The sequence below is a fragment of the Gymnogyps californianus genome, chromosome 9, assembly GCF_018139145.2.
Source record: "Gymnogyps californianus isolate 813 chromosome 9, ASM1813914v2, whole genome shotgun sequence".
Lineage (NCBI taxonomy): Eukaryota > Metazoa > Chordata > Aves > Accipitriformes > Cathartidae > Gymnogyps > Gymnogyps californianus.
The window spans coordinates 18,643,855-18,655,881 of record NC_059479.1 but is presented as its reverse complement, the minus strand read 5'-3'; the positions used below and the strand labels follow the sequence as shown (position 1 = coordinate 18,655,881).

Here is a 12,027-nt window from a genome sequence, read left to right as displayed (position 1 = left end):
AGAGTCATTATGGCAGAAATAGATAGTTTCAGCCCAAAGTTTTTATCACTAATAATCTAGTTACGGTTAATCAAAGCTTATTTTTACAGCAGAGCGATCTGTGAAGGAAGCCGTTAAAGTTGAAGGTGTCTGTTTCCCATTAAACATAATCCATTTACTTTGATAGAGCAATCAAATGTTCTGCATTAAAGGTACGTTGCAAGTATGTTTTTTTCCAAGTTTCCTGAAGATAGCCTTGTAGAGATTTTTATGCTAACTAAAGAATTCTATTTGGTGTCCCAGTGAACTCTCAGTTGAAGCAGTTTGTAAACCAGCCCTAGCACAGCGGGTGGAATCCGAGCAGTCTCACACACGCACAGAAATCAGCACCTTTATGGGAGGAATCTGTTTCCAACTGTTTCACCACATTTATCATCATTTGGAAGGACTCTACCACCTGGTTCAGAAGAGATCTTCAACCCAACAGCATTAGTCTTAATGCCAGTTATTATGCTGTCTAGTAAAATGGACTGGGCATAAGGAGGAATTCGATTACGCCATGAGCCTTCGTAATTATGTGGTGCACCATGTAACCACGCAGGACGAGACATGGTAGCCGCAATGCCCTCACTTTATTAAAACATCAATTATCAAACCAGCAATGTACTTCTGGAAAGGAGATTATTCAGGAAATACTGATGCTTGAGAAAGGGAGAGACTTGGCCTTCAGCCTGGTTCCTGAGCTGACCCCAGGCGAGCAGGTGGCTTGCGATGGCCACACACTCCACCATATGTTATTCCTCAGTGCTGAGCATTGTATTAGCATCTGCGGTCTCTACATTCGTAGATCTTTTGATTAGCGCAGTGGAAAAATGAGCAAAAACAGCAACAAAATCAGTAAACAAAATAATAGAAGCTTCTGTGACATATAAAGCATATAAACCCGTTACATTTTAGCCTGGTATTTATTCTCTTCTGATGATTGAAATATTTAGTCCAGAAAAATTCCACTCAGATAAAAGCAGCCATCTCTTCACGAAGGATAACAAGCAAAGCGTCCCGAGACAGACAAAAATAGGCTGTCTTGCAATCTCGGTGGCTCAGTTGTTCTCTGACCTTTCCATAGACAAGCTGCAGTCCAAATCCTCCACCGGCCATTAGCTGGCGAGAGGGACCAGTCTACTCTGTTGTCGTTTCCCAATTCAGCGATCCTGCACTGCCTATTGAGCTTGCTCAACAGGAGGAGTTTGAAGCTCTGGCTGGTACATGCTACAATCAGCAGCCTACATACTGGTTGTCTTTCAGGTTAACAGGCAGCCCCACCTTTAATTGGGAGCATGTTTAATTCCTCCAGATCCTGATGCAACAGGTATCAGATGAGTGAGGTCATTCTTCTAGTATTTCCTCCAGCGTGGTTTGGAAACTTGGCTTGGTTGGCACTCTCACCTGCATGCAAAAAGGCAAAAAGCTAACCTTAAGTATGAAGAATTTACTTAATCCATGACTGAAATACTGAATTCGCAAAGCAAAATCATTATAAGTAATTATGGCTTGGCTACTGTATCATGTGAAGTGTGATATATTGGTGTATTATTATGTTACAAAGAATTAACGAGCTTATATTTCTTATGGCATATAAGTCTTATTAACATTTCTTGCTTAGTAAATAAATTGTGGAAATGTGTCATGCTCTTCTAGTAAGTCATTTTCCTTTTGTACTAATAGTCAATTAAAGTGTTAGGACATTGACAACCTCTAACTGTTTTCCACTCTGCCAGTGTTGACTGCAACCTTGAAACAATAACATTCAGACCCGGAAAATTTTCTGGCTGATGTTGCATGACACGAAGTGTGTGTTTTTATTTGCATGACTGCATAGGTATAATAAAGTTCCCACCTTAATGGACTTGTGCAAATACCTCTCAGAGGGTGCTAAATTACTTTTCAAATCAAGTTTTGTTCCACGCTGGAGCTGGACCTCAGAAAAGAGTATGTTTGTTGAAACTTCTTCTGCCAAACCCAATTAAAGATGCATGCTAGAGAAGCAGTGCTGGGTGAATCCACCGAGTGCCTTGATGACACGGTGATCAGAGGTGGTTGAATGAAACTGCCTTACTGTCTTAATCATTCTTTTTTCTTTTTTTTTCCCCTGCCTTCCCCTTATTTTTTTTTTTTTTCCAGGTGCGGTTAGAGTGGCCAACAGACCTCACAGTGAACCCTCTCGACAATTCACTGTATGTCCTGGACAACAACATTGTCCTGCAGATCTCTGAGAACAGGCGCGTGCGAATTATTGCGGGGCGCCCCATTCATTGCCAGGTGCCAGGCATCGACCACTTCATCGTCAGCAAGGTGGCCATCCATTCGACCCTGGAGTCAGCCAGGGCGATCGCTGTGTCTCACAGTGGCATACTCTACATCGCAGAGACAGATGAAAGAAAGATCAACCGTATACAGCAGGTCACAACCAACGGTGAGATCTCTATAATCGCTGGAGCCCCATCAGATTGTGACTGCAAGATTGATCCTAACTGTGACTGTTTTTCAGGTAAGGAGATGCTAGTTATTCCCTGTCTTTTATCTGTTGAGTTCCCCTGGCACAGCTGCAGATTAGCAAAGTGACAAGGGGAAGGAGAGACGAGCAATGATTCAGTTTCCTTGGAAAGCCGAAAACCTTATCAGCAGCTCTTTGTGGATTTAATCCATTGGATTCAGAGGTGTGAGTCTTCCAGTTGGCACTGGAGAAACCTCAGGGTGGTCTTAGCTTTTCGTCTTTTGATACAGAGATTACACACAGTTCAAAATTAGCTCCAAGTCTGCCTTTCTGTGTCAGCTATGTTTGCCCACGTTGAAGATGGTACCGGCCCCGGTGCAGATTGCACCTAAATGCTACTGGATCAGGCAGCCCTTCTCACCAAGAAGAGTACCAAGGTGTTTCACATCAAGTGAAAAACACTAGCTTATGCCTTCTCATCGCTTGTGTCACGCTGCACAACCAGCAAAATGATGCAAACACATGATGTTCAGAATGTCTTCTTTGTGTGTTTTAAACTGGAACAGCCAGTGCCAGGCCCACACTGCACCACTGGACATTCTCAGCAGCACAGCTCCTCTCCCCTGCATGCATCAAAACAAATTGTGGCGCTTTTTTTCATAAAAACATATTTCACAACAGGACAAAGGACAGCATTCCCATATACAGAGGTGTGCAGTATGTTGTCATCTTGTCATCTCTAAGAACCACTGTGTTCAGCTCCACAATGTCATCATAATTCTTAGGCCTCTCATTTCAAGTAAAAGGTTAATTACTGACAAGAAAACATTAAGTATGTCAAGAATGGAGAGAAAAAAATGTAAATGGTCTTCCAGAGAAGGTGGGTTGCTGACCCAGCGTTGTAATGATAATCAAAGCCTCGTGTGCATTGCCAAGTGCTGCCAGCTTCAGTTACAGCTATGGTAGACCAGTGCTGAAACAAATCCTGTTCAGGGTTCCTGTTGAGGGAAACTACCCTCAGTGCTGAAAAATGAAAAACTGTGGCAGATCTAACGATTGTGCCGGGGCTGGGTTGGTGAGAGGCGGAGTCAGCTTGGCAGAAAGATCAGCTAATTTGTCCATCTCCAAGGAAGCATAGGGTATGCTCAAACTCTCCAGCAAATTTCATTTCTCAGTCAGGAGAAAGGGAGCAATACGAACAGTAATGTATTTTCCTCTAAGAGTGAGGTTTAATGTGCTTTCTTGCTAGTTACAGAAAATCCTGCTCATGTAAAGTCATTTTGATACGCATATAGAGCCCATGATAATACAAATATCCTCCTCAAACCTTAAAATACACAAACCAAGTAAATTATCAAGTGATATTGGAAGGAGGGGTTTCTCAAGGCGCTTTTTGGCTATTGTTCTTGTTTTGTTTTCCTCTAGTGTTGAGTTTTTAATAAGTATAAACTAATCTTTCCTTCAGTGTCATTTTAGCTGAATTACTGGGTTTTGTTTTCTCTTTGTTTTATTTGTAACACAATTCTACTTAACTACATGCCAACAGACAAAAAATAGGGAATGAAACTTCAGGTATCGTGTTTTTTTCTTTCACAATTTTGCCATTAAAGCTTTCCTGAGCAGCAGGGTTTTGTCCTTAGCAAAAATGTGGTGAATTAGATAATTTATATTCTTGTTTGTCTTCATTGAGATGAATTTAGAATCACACCAACCTTAGATAATAGGAATTTAATTAGTTGGAAGAAGATACTGTTTTATTGACCTGTAAATGATACTGAGGAGAAGCAGTGTGTCAGGCTTAGGGGATCAGCTTAAATATGGATGTTACAGATTACTAAAATTACCATTTCTCCTCCAGGTGATGGTGGATATGCCAAAGATGCAAAGCTGAAAGCACCTTCTTCTCTAGCAGTCTCTCCTGATGACACACTGTATGTAGCAGACCTTGGCAACGTTCGCATCCGTGCCGTCAGCCGAAACAAGGCTCACGTCAGTGACACGAATATGTATGAGATTGCGTCGCCAGCGGACCAAGAGCTGTATCAGTTCACCATCAACGGCACCCACCTGCACACGCTGAACCTCATCACGAGGGACTACATTTACAATTTCACCTACAGCGGGGAAGGGGATATTGGCACCATCACCAGCAGCAATGGGAATTCGGTTCACATCCGCAGAGACACGAGTGGGCTGCCCCTGTGGATCGTGGTGCCGGGGGGCCAGGTGTACTGGCTGACAATAAGCAGCAATGGGGTTCTGAAAAGAGTTTATGCCCAAGGCTACAACCTGGCTCTCATGACATATCCTGGAAACACGGGGCTTTTAGCAACCAAAAGCGATGAAAATGGATGGACAACTGTGTATGAGTAAGTCCATGACATTGAATGCCTGATGTAAGAAACCCTATTTTAAATGAACATTGAAATTTTTTTAGTCAGTTTTAGTAGTTTAAAAAGACACCCTGCTACTAACACTGCATAAGAAGGGACAAGTAGTGCTGTTGCACAAGCGTCTACAGTGAAGCACTACCATTTCTTAAGTGCCAAAGCCTGTCATAGGTAAAAGCTCTGTACGTAGTGCCCGTTAAGTGTAGCAGAAACTGCCTGAAATTGTACTTCGTTTGCACTTTATTACTGTGAATCTGTTTCTCTAAAGGAAAATATGATTGTGGAATTTTTTGTAAATAAAGAAGCAGAGGCAAGTTGTGATACGAATCAGGAATTTGCAAAATTCCTGAGGAAGGCAAAAAGGGGAAAATTAGCATACTCCTCAGAGAAGGGAGTGTTGCAAAGGAAATTGAGAATCTCAGTGGAAGGAATATTCAAAGACAAAAGTGAACGTGTCCCTATCAGTGGGGGAAGAGGATATGTAATAACAAAAGGATATGTAATAGCAAAAGGCAATATATAAGGGGAATAGGAATGGCCTTGTAAGCAAGACCTTCAGGAGACCTTTGACGGGACTTCTACAGAGCAAGGCAAGACAGTTAAAGATGCAGTCAGAACATCCCAACCTGGTCCCAGAGAGAGAACAACCCAAGAGAAAGTTCATTTTTTAATTTATAAAGAGGGGTGATTTATCAGGATTTCTCATTATTTATAATTAATTGTCATAATCCTTGTTTGAGGATGTGACAAGTGATGGATGGAAATCATATGTTAACATTGCAGTACTCGTTCAGAGTCGTCAAGGAGGATAATAATGCCTGCTTTCTGTGAAGCATAGGAGTTCATGGTCAAAAACTAAAATTAAGAGCCATCCAGGTGAGATATGAACAGAAAACACATTGAGGAGAATTAAGTTACTGCATAAGGTAGTTGAGTCACCATCATTACAGGTTTTTAGAATTATATTTTCTTAAAACAGAAGTAGGATAAAAGCAGAGAAAACTGCTGCCTAGTGCATGGGATTTTTTATTCAAGGGGATGTTTTTCCATCCTGCCCTCTATTATTCTGCCAAAGGCTAAATTGATAGAGTGGACATAAGTATAAACCATTAGAGAGGGCCATTTTTGACAATATGCGGGAAAACAAAACCATACAGGGCCTTCCTGGTTCAGTTCTCATTATCAGGCATCTGTTGATACAAATTTAAATTATCTTGCAACAAGACAAAGCTCACTGTTGTTCTGGTGCTGTTTAAACACTGATCTGAGTGTCACCTTTTATAAGCAGAACTGACTTAAAATACATGCTTCTTTGTAATAATTTCAGCACTGAGAGTGATCCATTTAAATCCCTACTTGAGGACGGCATCAATCCAGACCATGGACCAATGACACTCTCAAAAAGCTTTTACAGTAGCTCTAAGTCATGCCTATTACTTCTTAAAATGCTGAACACCATGCATTGTTGCAGGGCCTTAATTGTTAGAGCATGTTAGAGCAGATTATTTTTAGTCATGTGCTTCTCAATCTCGGTATTCTTACTCTGTCCCACTGACATTGAGTGTAAACCATTTCACACAATTGTTTGTTCCTGTTGTCTTCTGGCAAGTTGTTTGTCAAAGTATGACTCAAGTATAGTAAGATCTTTTAAAGGACTTCACCTGATTGCAAGTGTTTCCCGTTGTATGTAATATAGATTTCTTCACAAAGAAATACCTGTGCCTTGGAAGGATTGATATGATGTATATGATTAACACAAAGAAGTTTTGCTAAATTAAACAGGTTTTCGTACTTTCACAGCTTTAACTGCAGGCTAGGTAACACTGTCCTCACTGATGCTTCAAGTTGTCCAGGCTTTGCATGACCTCGCCCTTCTGCCAGTCTAGATCAGTCAGTAGAAATTAACAGAATTACATTGTTAGCATTAGAAAAACAACAGCAAAATTAAATAGTGAACTCATGTCATTAATATTTATGTTCAGTCCAATATTTTAAGTCATCTTCATAATATATTGCAAATTCCTGAATGGCTGATACACAGAATGTCACCCAATCTGCTGCCATCAGAGGGGCAGTTGACTATAATTAGTGCTGTGCTGAGTAGATGTGCTTTCAGGAGATGCTGTTCACCTTCTGCCATAAATAGGTCACGGGGCGTGATGGTCCTTAGTTATCCTTTAACCAGACATTATTTTCCAGACAGGTCACATTCTGAACTGACACCCGATTTCGGTTTGAAAATTAGATTTTTTTGAAGGGGTTACTTATATGTGAATTGCTTCCGAGTCCTCTATGAACATAGTATTGGAGCTAAGAGAATTATCGTATGAGCAACTTTCAGATTGCTTGGAATCATCTTCTCTGTTTAAGCTAGATTTGCATTCACATCCAGAAGTTCAACCCATGGCACTGTCAAGCTGAAATAGGGACGAGTTTGTTTAACAACACGTATCGCACATACCTGGGAATATGAGCAAAGATAATGAACTGTTCAGAACATCTACCTATATGTCAGATTCACTCACAGAGGGAAATTATTAAGAGGTAGAAAACCACCTACAAAAGTACTTGTCATCCATCTACTCTAATCTGATGGAATGGAAGTACTGAAAGAGCTCTTGCATAAAATTATAGCTAATGTACAATTTTCAGTCATCTAGATTTTTTTAATATTGTATCATTAAAGCTGTAAAAGGGGAGGGGGAGCACTGGGCCTCTATTAAATCAAGGACAAGAAAACACCTGCAAGAAACAACTCTGTGAAAAAATTAATTAGACCGCTTTCCCTTTGAAATGATATAACTCTTAACTGTGCTACACATAGAAATGCAAATGGATTGTAAAGCTATATCCCCAAGTGTGCATTTCAAATATTGGTGAGCACTTCCTCATGTGAGTACTGAAATCAATGCAATTATTTGCATGATTAAATGGTCACTGACATGATTAACAGTGGCATAACTGGGCCCCAAATTAACATTAAGAAATATGTCATGATTCTGTCCCTATTAGTATGGGTAGGACATTGCTCTGCAGGCTCTGAGTCCCCGTGTGCTACTATTCATCATGTGAAAGGTGGCAGAACCTGTCCTTGGAGGGTTGGGTTTCTTGGAGCAATCAGGAATTAAAAAAACCCTTTAGATGGTCACGCTGTGGAATCGTTACTGAGACACTAATCTGCATGTTCTCCTTGAAGTCAGTGGGACCATCTACATGAGGAAGAGTCCATTGGCATGTGCTCTAGTCTCATTACAATTCAGTACCGTGTCTGGCCGGCCATCCAGTAACAGTTTATCCCATTTGCAGCAACACAGGGAGTTTTGTGTCTCATCATCATCACTGTTAGCAGCAAAACTGGATCCTTAGCGACGATGGATCCCAAGTCTTGCGCACAAGTACATTCCAATAAACTGGCTGCATTTACGCCATAAAAATGCATGATTTGGAGATTTTTCTATGGTACAGTAGCAAATCCAAATAACCTAGCAAGCTGTCAGATCTGTTTGATCAAGCAGTAAATGAAATATGACTGCCCGATGTTCGTGGAGTTTTCTAATGATGAAAAGTGGTGATCTGAGTCAATTTTAATCACTGGGTGTGGCACCCAGACAATTTGCACGGGACCAGCATAAGGGTAGAATGTAAATAAGTCACGTGACGTATATGAGGGCAGTAGGAGATGAAAGAGAGAGAGATTATATTCTATTTAACATTTGATTAATTAATTTGTCAAAAAACACAAGATGGTCACTAGTTCATTCTCCAGTGTTTCATTTGAAAAGAACAGCTGCTCTATTTTTCTTTTTTTATATTGTGGGGAAGAGGAAAAATCCTGATTCTTTTTCACCAATACTTCTTGTGACATACAGATTTTGTCTGACTAATTAGGGGGAAATAAAGATCCTAAGGAAATGATACCAACACATTAAAGTGAAGGACATAGCCAGATCATCCGCTGATGTGAATTGGAAGAGCTCCACTGGAGGCAGCGGAGCTTCGCCAGTTGATCCACCGGCTGAGAATATGTTTTGTCAATGAGAGGAGACAGTTAATAAAACATGAAAACTTAATTATGCTTTCCTACCTGCACACATAGGTTTCTGTTTTATGAACATGAGTTGGTTTTACTCATGCAAATACATCTGCAGTATCAGTGAGGTGTCTTGGATGAATAAAAATGCATTAGCATCAATAAGGTTTTTAAGATGGGAGGCATTAATATGAAACAATATCAAGCACCAAGCAATGTTCTGCATTGTTTTCCATGTGAACCATCAGAAAGAACAAGTATATCTGTAGAACTGAAAAGACCCGTTAGAAACACTGCTCCAGAGCTATTGAATTAATTATTGACTTTTTTGTAACATGGCCCGATTCACATAAAGTACCTTAAACTAAAAGAATTTCTTTAGCACTGATGAAATTTAGGTGAACTAAAATGTGGTGCTCTAGATTCTGGTGCTGTTACTTGTGATGAGAAGTTCCTGCTGATTTGAGTAGGCCCGTGGGAAACGTAACACAAGAGTAAAAACCATGTAGGCAACTTAATTGCTGCAGATTTCAATCTAATTTTATCGCTATTGTTACGCTTTAGGTCCCCTTTTTAAATTCACCATTCATATTAGGTACTTCACACATCAGCAACAAAAGGCAGTTTTTGAGCGTTGCGGAATCTAAGAATTGGTTTTATTTAAACTTACGGGTACGGCGACGGCTCGGTGGGGTGAGCCGGTTGCCTGAATGCCGAGTGACCTCCTGCGGCCGCCCTCCTCTGTCACAGCCCAGCGGGTGAAACCCCCACCGTCCGTGCGCACCGCCGCGTCCGCTGGCAGAAGCTGAATGATGTGGGTAGCAGCTCGTGCTATTCCCAGTTGTATTTTATCCAGCACCACTGAAAAAGAGTCTAAGCAGGAATTCGGATTAGGGAATGAATGCATTTTGAGTGAATAAACGGACCAATTCTTACCTTTTTGCTTACTGCACGGTGTTGACAATGCTTCTTACTCTTTTTCCTTTTTTTTTCTTTTAGGATTATCTACAAGACAATAGTGATTTATTTTCATGGCTCTTTAACATCATGTCTTGCAGGTATGACTCCGATGGCCATCTGACCAACGCGACCTTCCCGACCGGGGAAGTCAACAGTTTCCACAGCAATGTTGAAAAACTGATGCGAGTGGAACTTGATACTTCAAACAGAGAGAATGTGATCACAGCCACAAACTTCTCAGCTACCTCTACAATATATACTTTAAAACAAGGTAATTAAAGCATTTCTGTTATTTCTTCCCTAATCATTACATTTCAAATCCTAGACAGTATTGCGTTCTTAACTGTTTGCCAAAATAAGACATTAGAATTAGTTCATTTGTTTCTTCCTTGCTTCAGTACAAATAGCTAGATACTACTTATAATTCTCCTGGGGTACCAATTAGAAACAAACCACAAGTGAATTCTTTTCCTCCTAGCAGAGTCCCATGGATAGATTCTAGTTATTGAAATCTCCGATGTCTCTAGGCTTTATGTGCTACTTTCTACTTCAGTATCTGGAGGACTTAGACTGACCTATAATACACTGAGCTTTGTTACTCTGAGAAATACTGCCCAGAAGAATGACATGCTCTGCTGTCATTTTAGCACTGAAATGCCTTGTTTGGCCAATGCTGTGAATTCTTTCTGGTGGTGGTGTGTCCTGGTGACAGCGCTTGTAGGAAGGAGGAAAGCATGACCCACCTCTGCTGGTGACTGCCTTGGGGATGAGATTTTGACTCGACCCATGTAGACACCACAGCATTTCCCTGGCAATATCATATCTCTTGAGAAGAATTTACTCTCTGCCTAATGGAAGTGCCCCAGTGCCCTCCTCCAGATCTTGCAAATTCATCACCAAAGTTCTGGTTTTATATGGTTTAATTGATCAGGGGTTTTTTTCTCCTTGTTGATTTTCTTGTTGTCAGTGGATTGTTCAGGCTTTGCGAGAGCAGGTGCTGGGAAATAGCTCTCTGATTTCCTTCCAGGTCTGCTATAGAAAAGCTTTGTAACTCTGAGCAAATCATACAACTTTTCTTCCTCTCAGCTTTTGATCTATAAGAAAAAAATAGGAAGAACTCACCTCACAAGATACTCACTCATTCCTCTTCATTATTGCGTTGCGGAGACAGCACTGAATAAGTGGAAATAATTATATTATATTGTTGTATCGCCTGTTAGGCTTTGTCCAAGTGACCCCATCTGCTCTGTGCATCATCTACTGACTGCCCGATTGTATGTCTGTCCTTAAATCTGAAACTCCTCAAAGGTGGTATGGTTACCAAATTCTGTCTCAGGAAAGCGCTAGCACACTATGGGCAGTGCCAGAAACAAACAGCTGTAGTTATTATGCCTATTTATGGTATGAATTCCATATATTTATGGAATTGTTAATGGAATATATAAATATTCCATGTTTATGAATTCACATAACTTGCATATTTCCATATCTCTATGAAACTGTCACGAAGCACCCTGTGAACAACCAGTCAGACACGGTATCCTTACATTGGAGTCACAAAGTCTCTTTTAATGTAGTGCCTATTATCTTCACTTTCTGATATACCCAACTATTTTCCACATATTCATGTCTCAAGAGCTGGACCGGTTGCTTCTGTGTGGACCAGCTAAAAAAAAAAGGATGCTTTTCATAGTCCCTAGCTGGTATGAATTCAATTGCATTTTAAGGGTGAGACTTTCGCTTTGTCTCTTAGCACTAAACATTCAGGCTCATGATCGAGTTGTCCCCTGGCAGCTGAGCCACGGTAACCTCCTGCGTGCATGTCCCTAGCCTGACCAAATGCAAGGCGCTGCGGCACAGCTCTGCCTGCGGTGGAGGAGAAAGGGAGCGCGCAGTGGCTCTATGCCTTTACGTCCTTTCAGTGGAGACCTGCTCTGGACCCTCCACGTGCTTCTGGCAGTTTTGGGGAGGAGGAGGAGGAGGCTGTGCTAGGTCATCCCAGCTGCCCTCAACAGCCCTCTGCGGCACAGTCCTGAGCCTCTGGACCTGCTCGCAGTGCCACCATTGCTGACCCATTCATTTTTCTGCCAACAACCGCTTCCCAGTGGGTCTCTTGCACCAGGCTTCAGGCTCGCGGCTGACCGTCACTGCCTCTACCCCGGGGTCCTGCTGCT

The 12,027-nt window shown here is 41.3% G+C and overlaps 1 protein-coding gene across 1 annotated transcript in view; it reads left to right on the top strand.

Moving 5' to 3' along the window:
- TENM1 (teneurin transmembrane protein 1) overlaps positions 1 to 12,027 on the top strand; it is an 840,514-nt gene that overhangs the window by 811,484 nt on the left and 17,003 nt on the right. Inside the window, exons 26-28 of the mRNA XM_050901608.1 lie at positions 2,161 to 2,527; positions 4,332 to 4,842; positions 9,952 to 10,124. Coding sequence (XP_050757565.1) covers positions 2,161 to 2,527; positions 4,332 to 4,842; positions 9,952 to 10,124 — 1,051 coding nt within the window. The remainder of the gene's footprint in view (positions 1 to 2,160; positions 2,528 to 4,331; positions 4,843 to 9,951; positions 10,125 to 12,027) is intronic.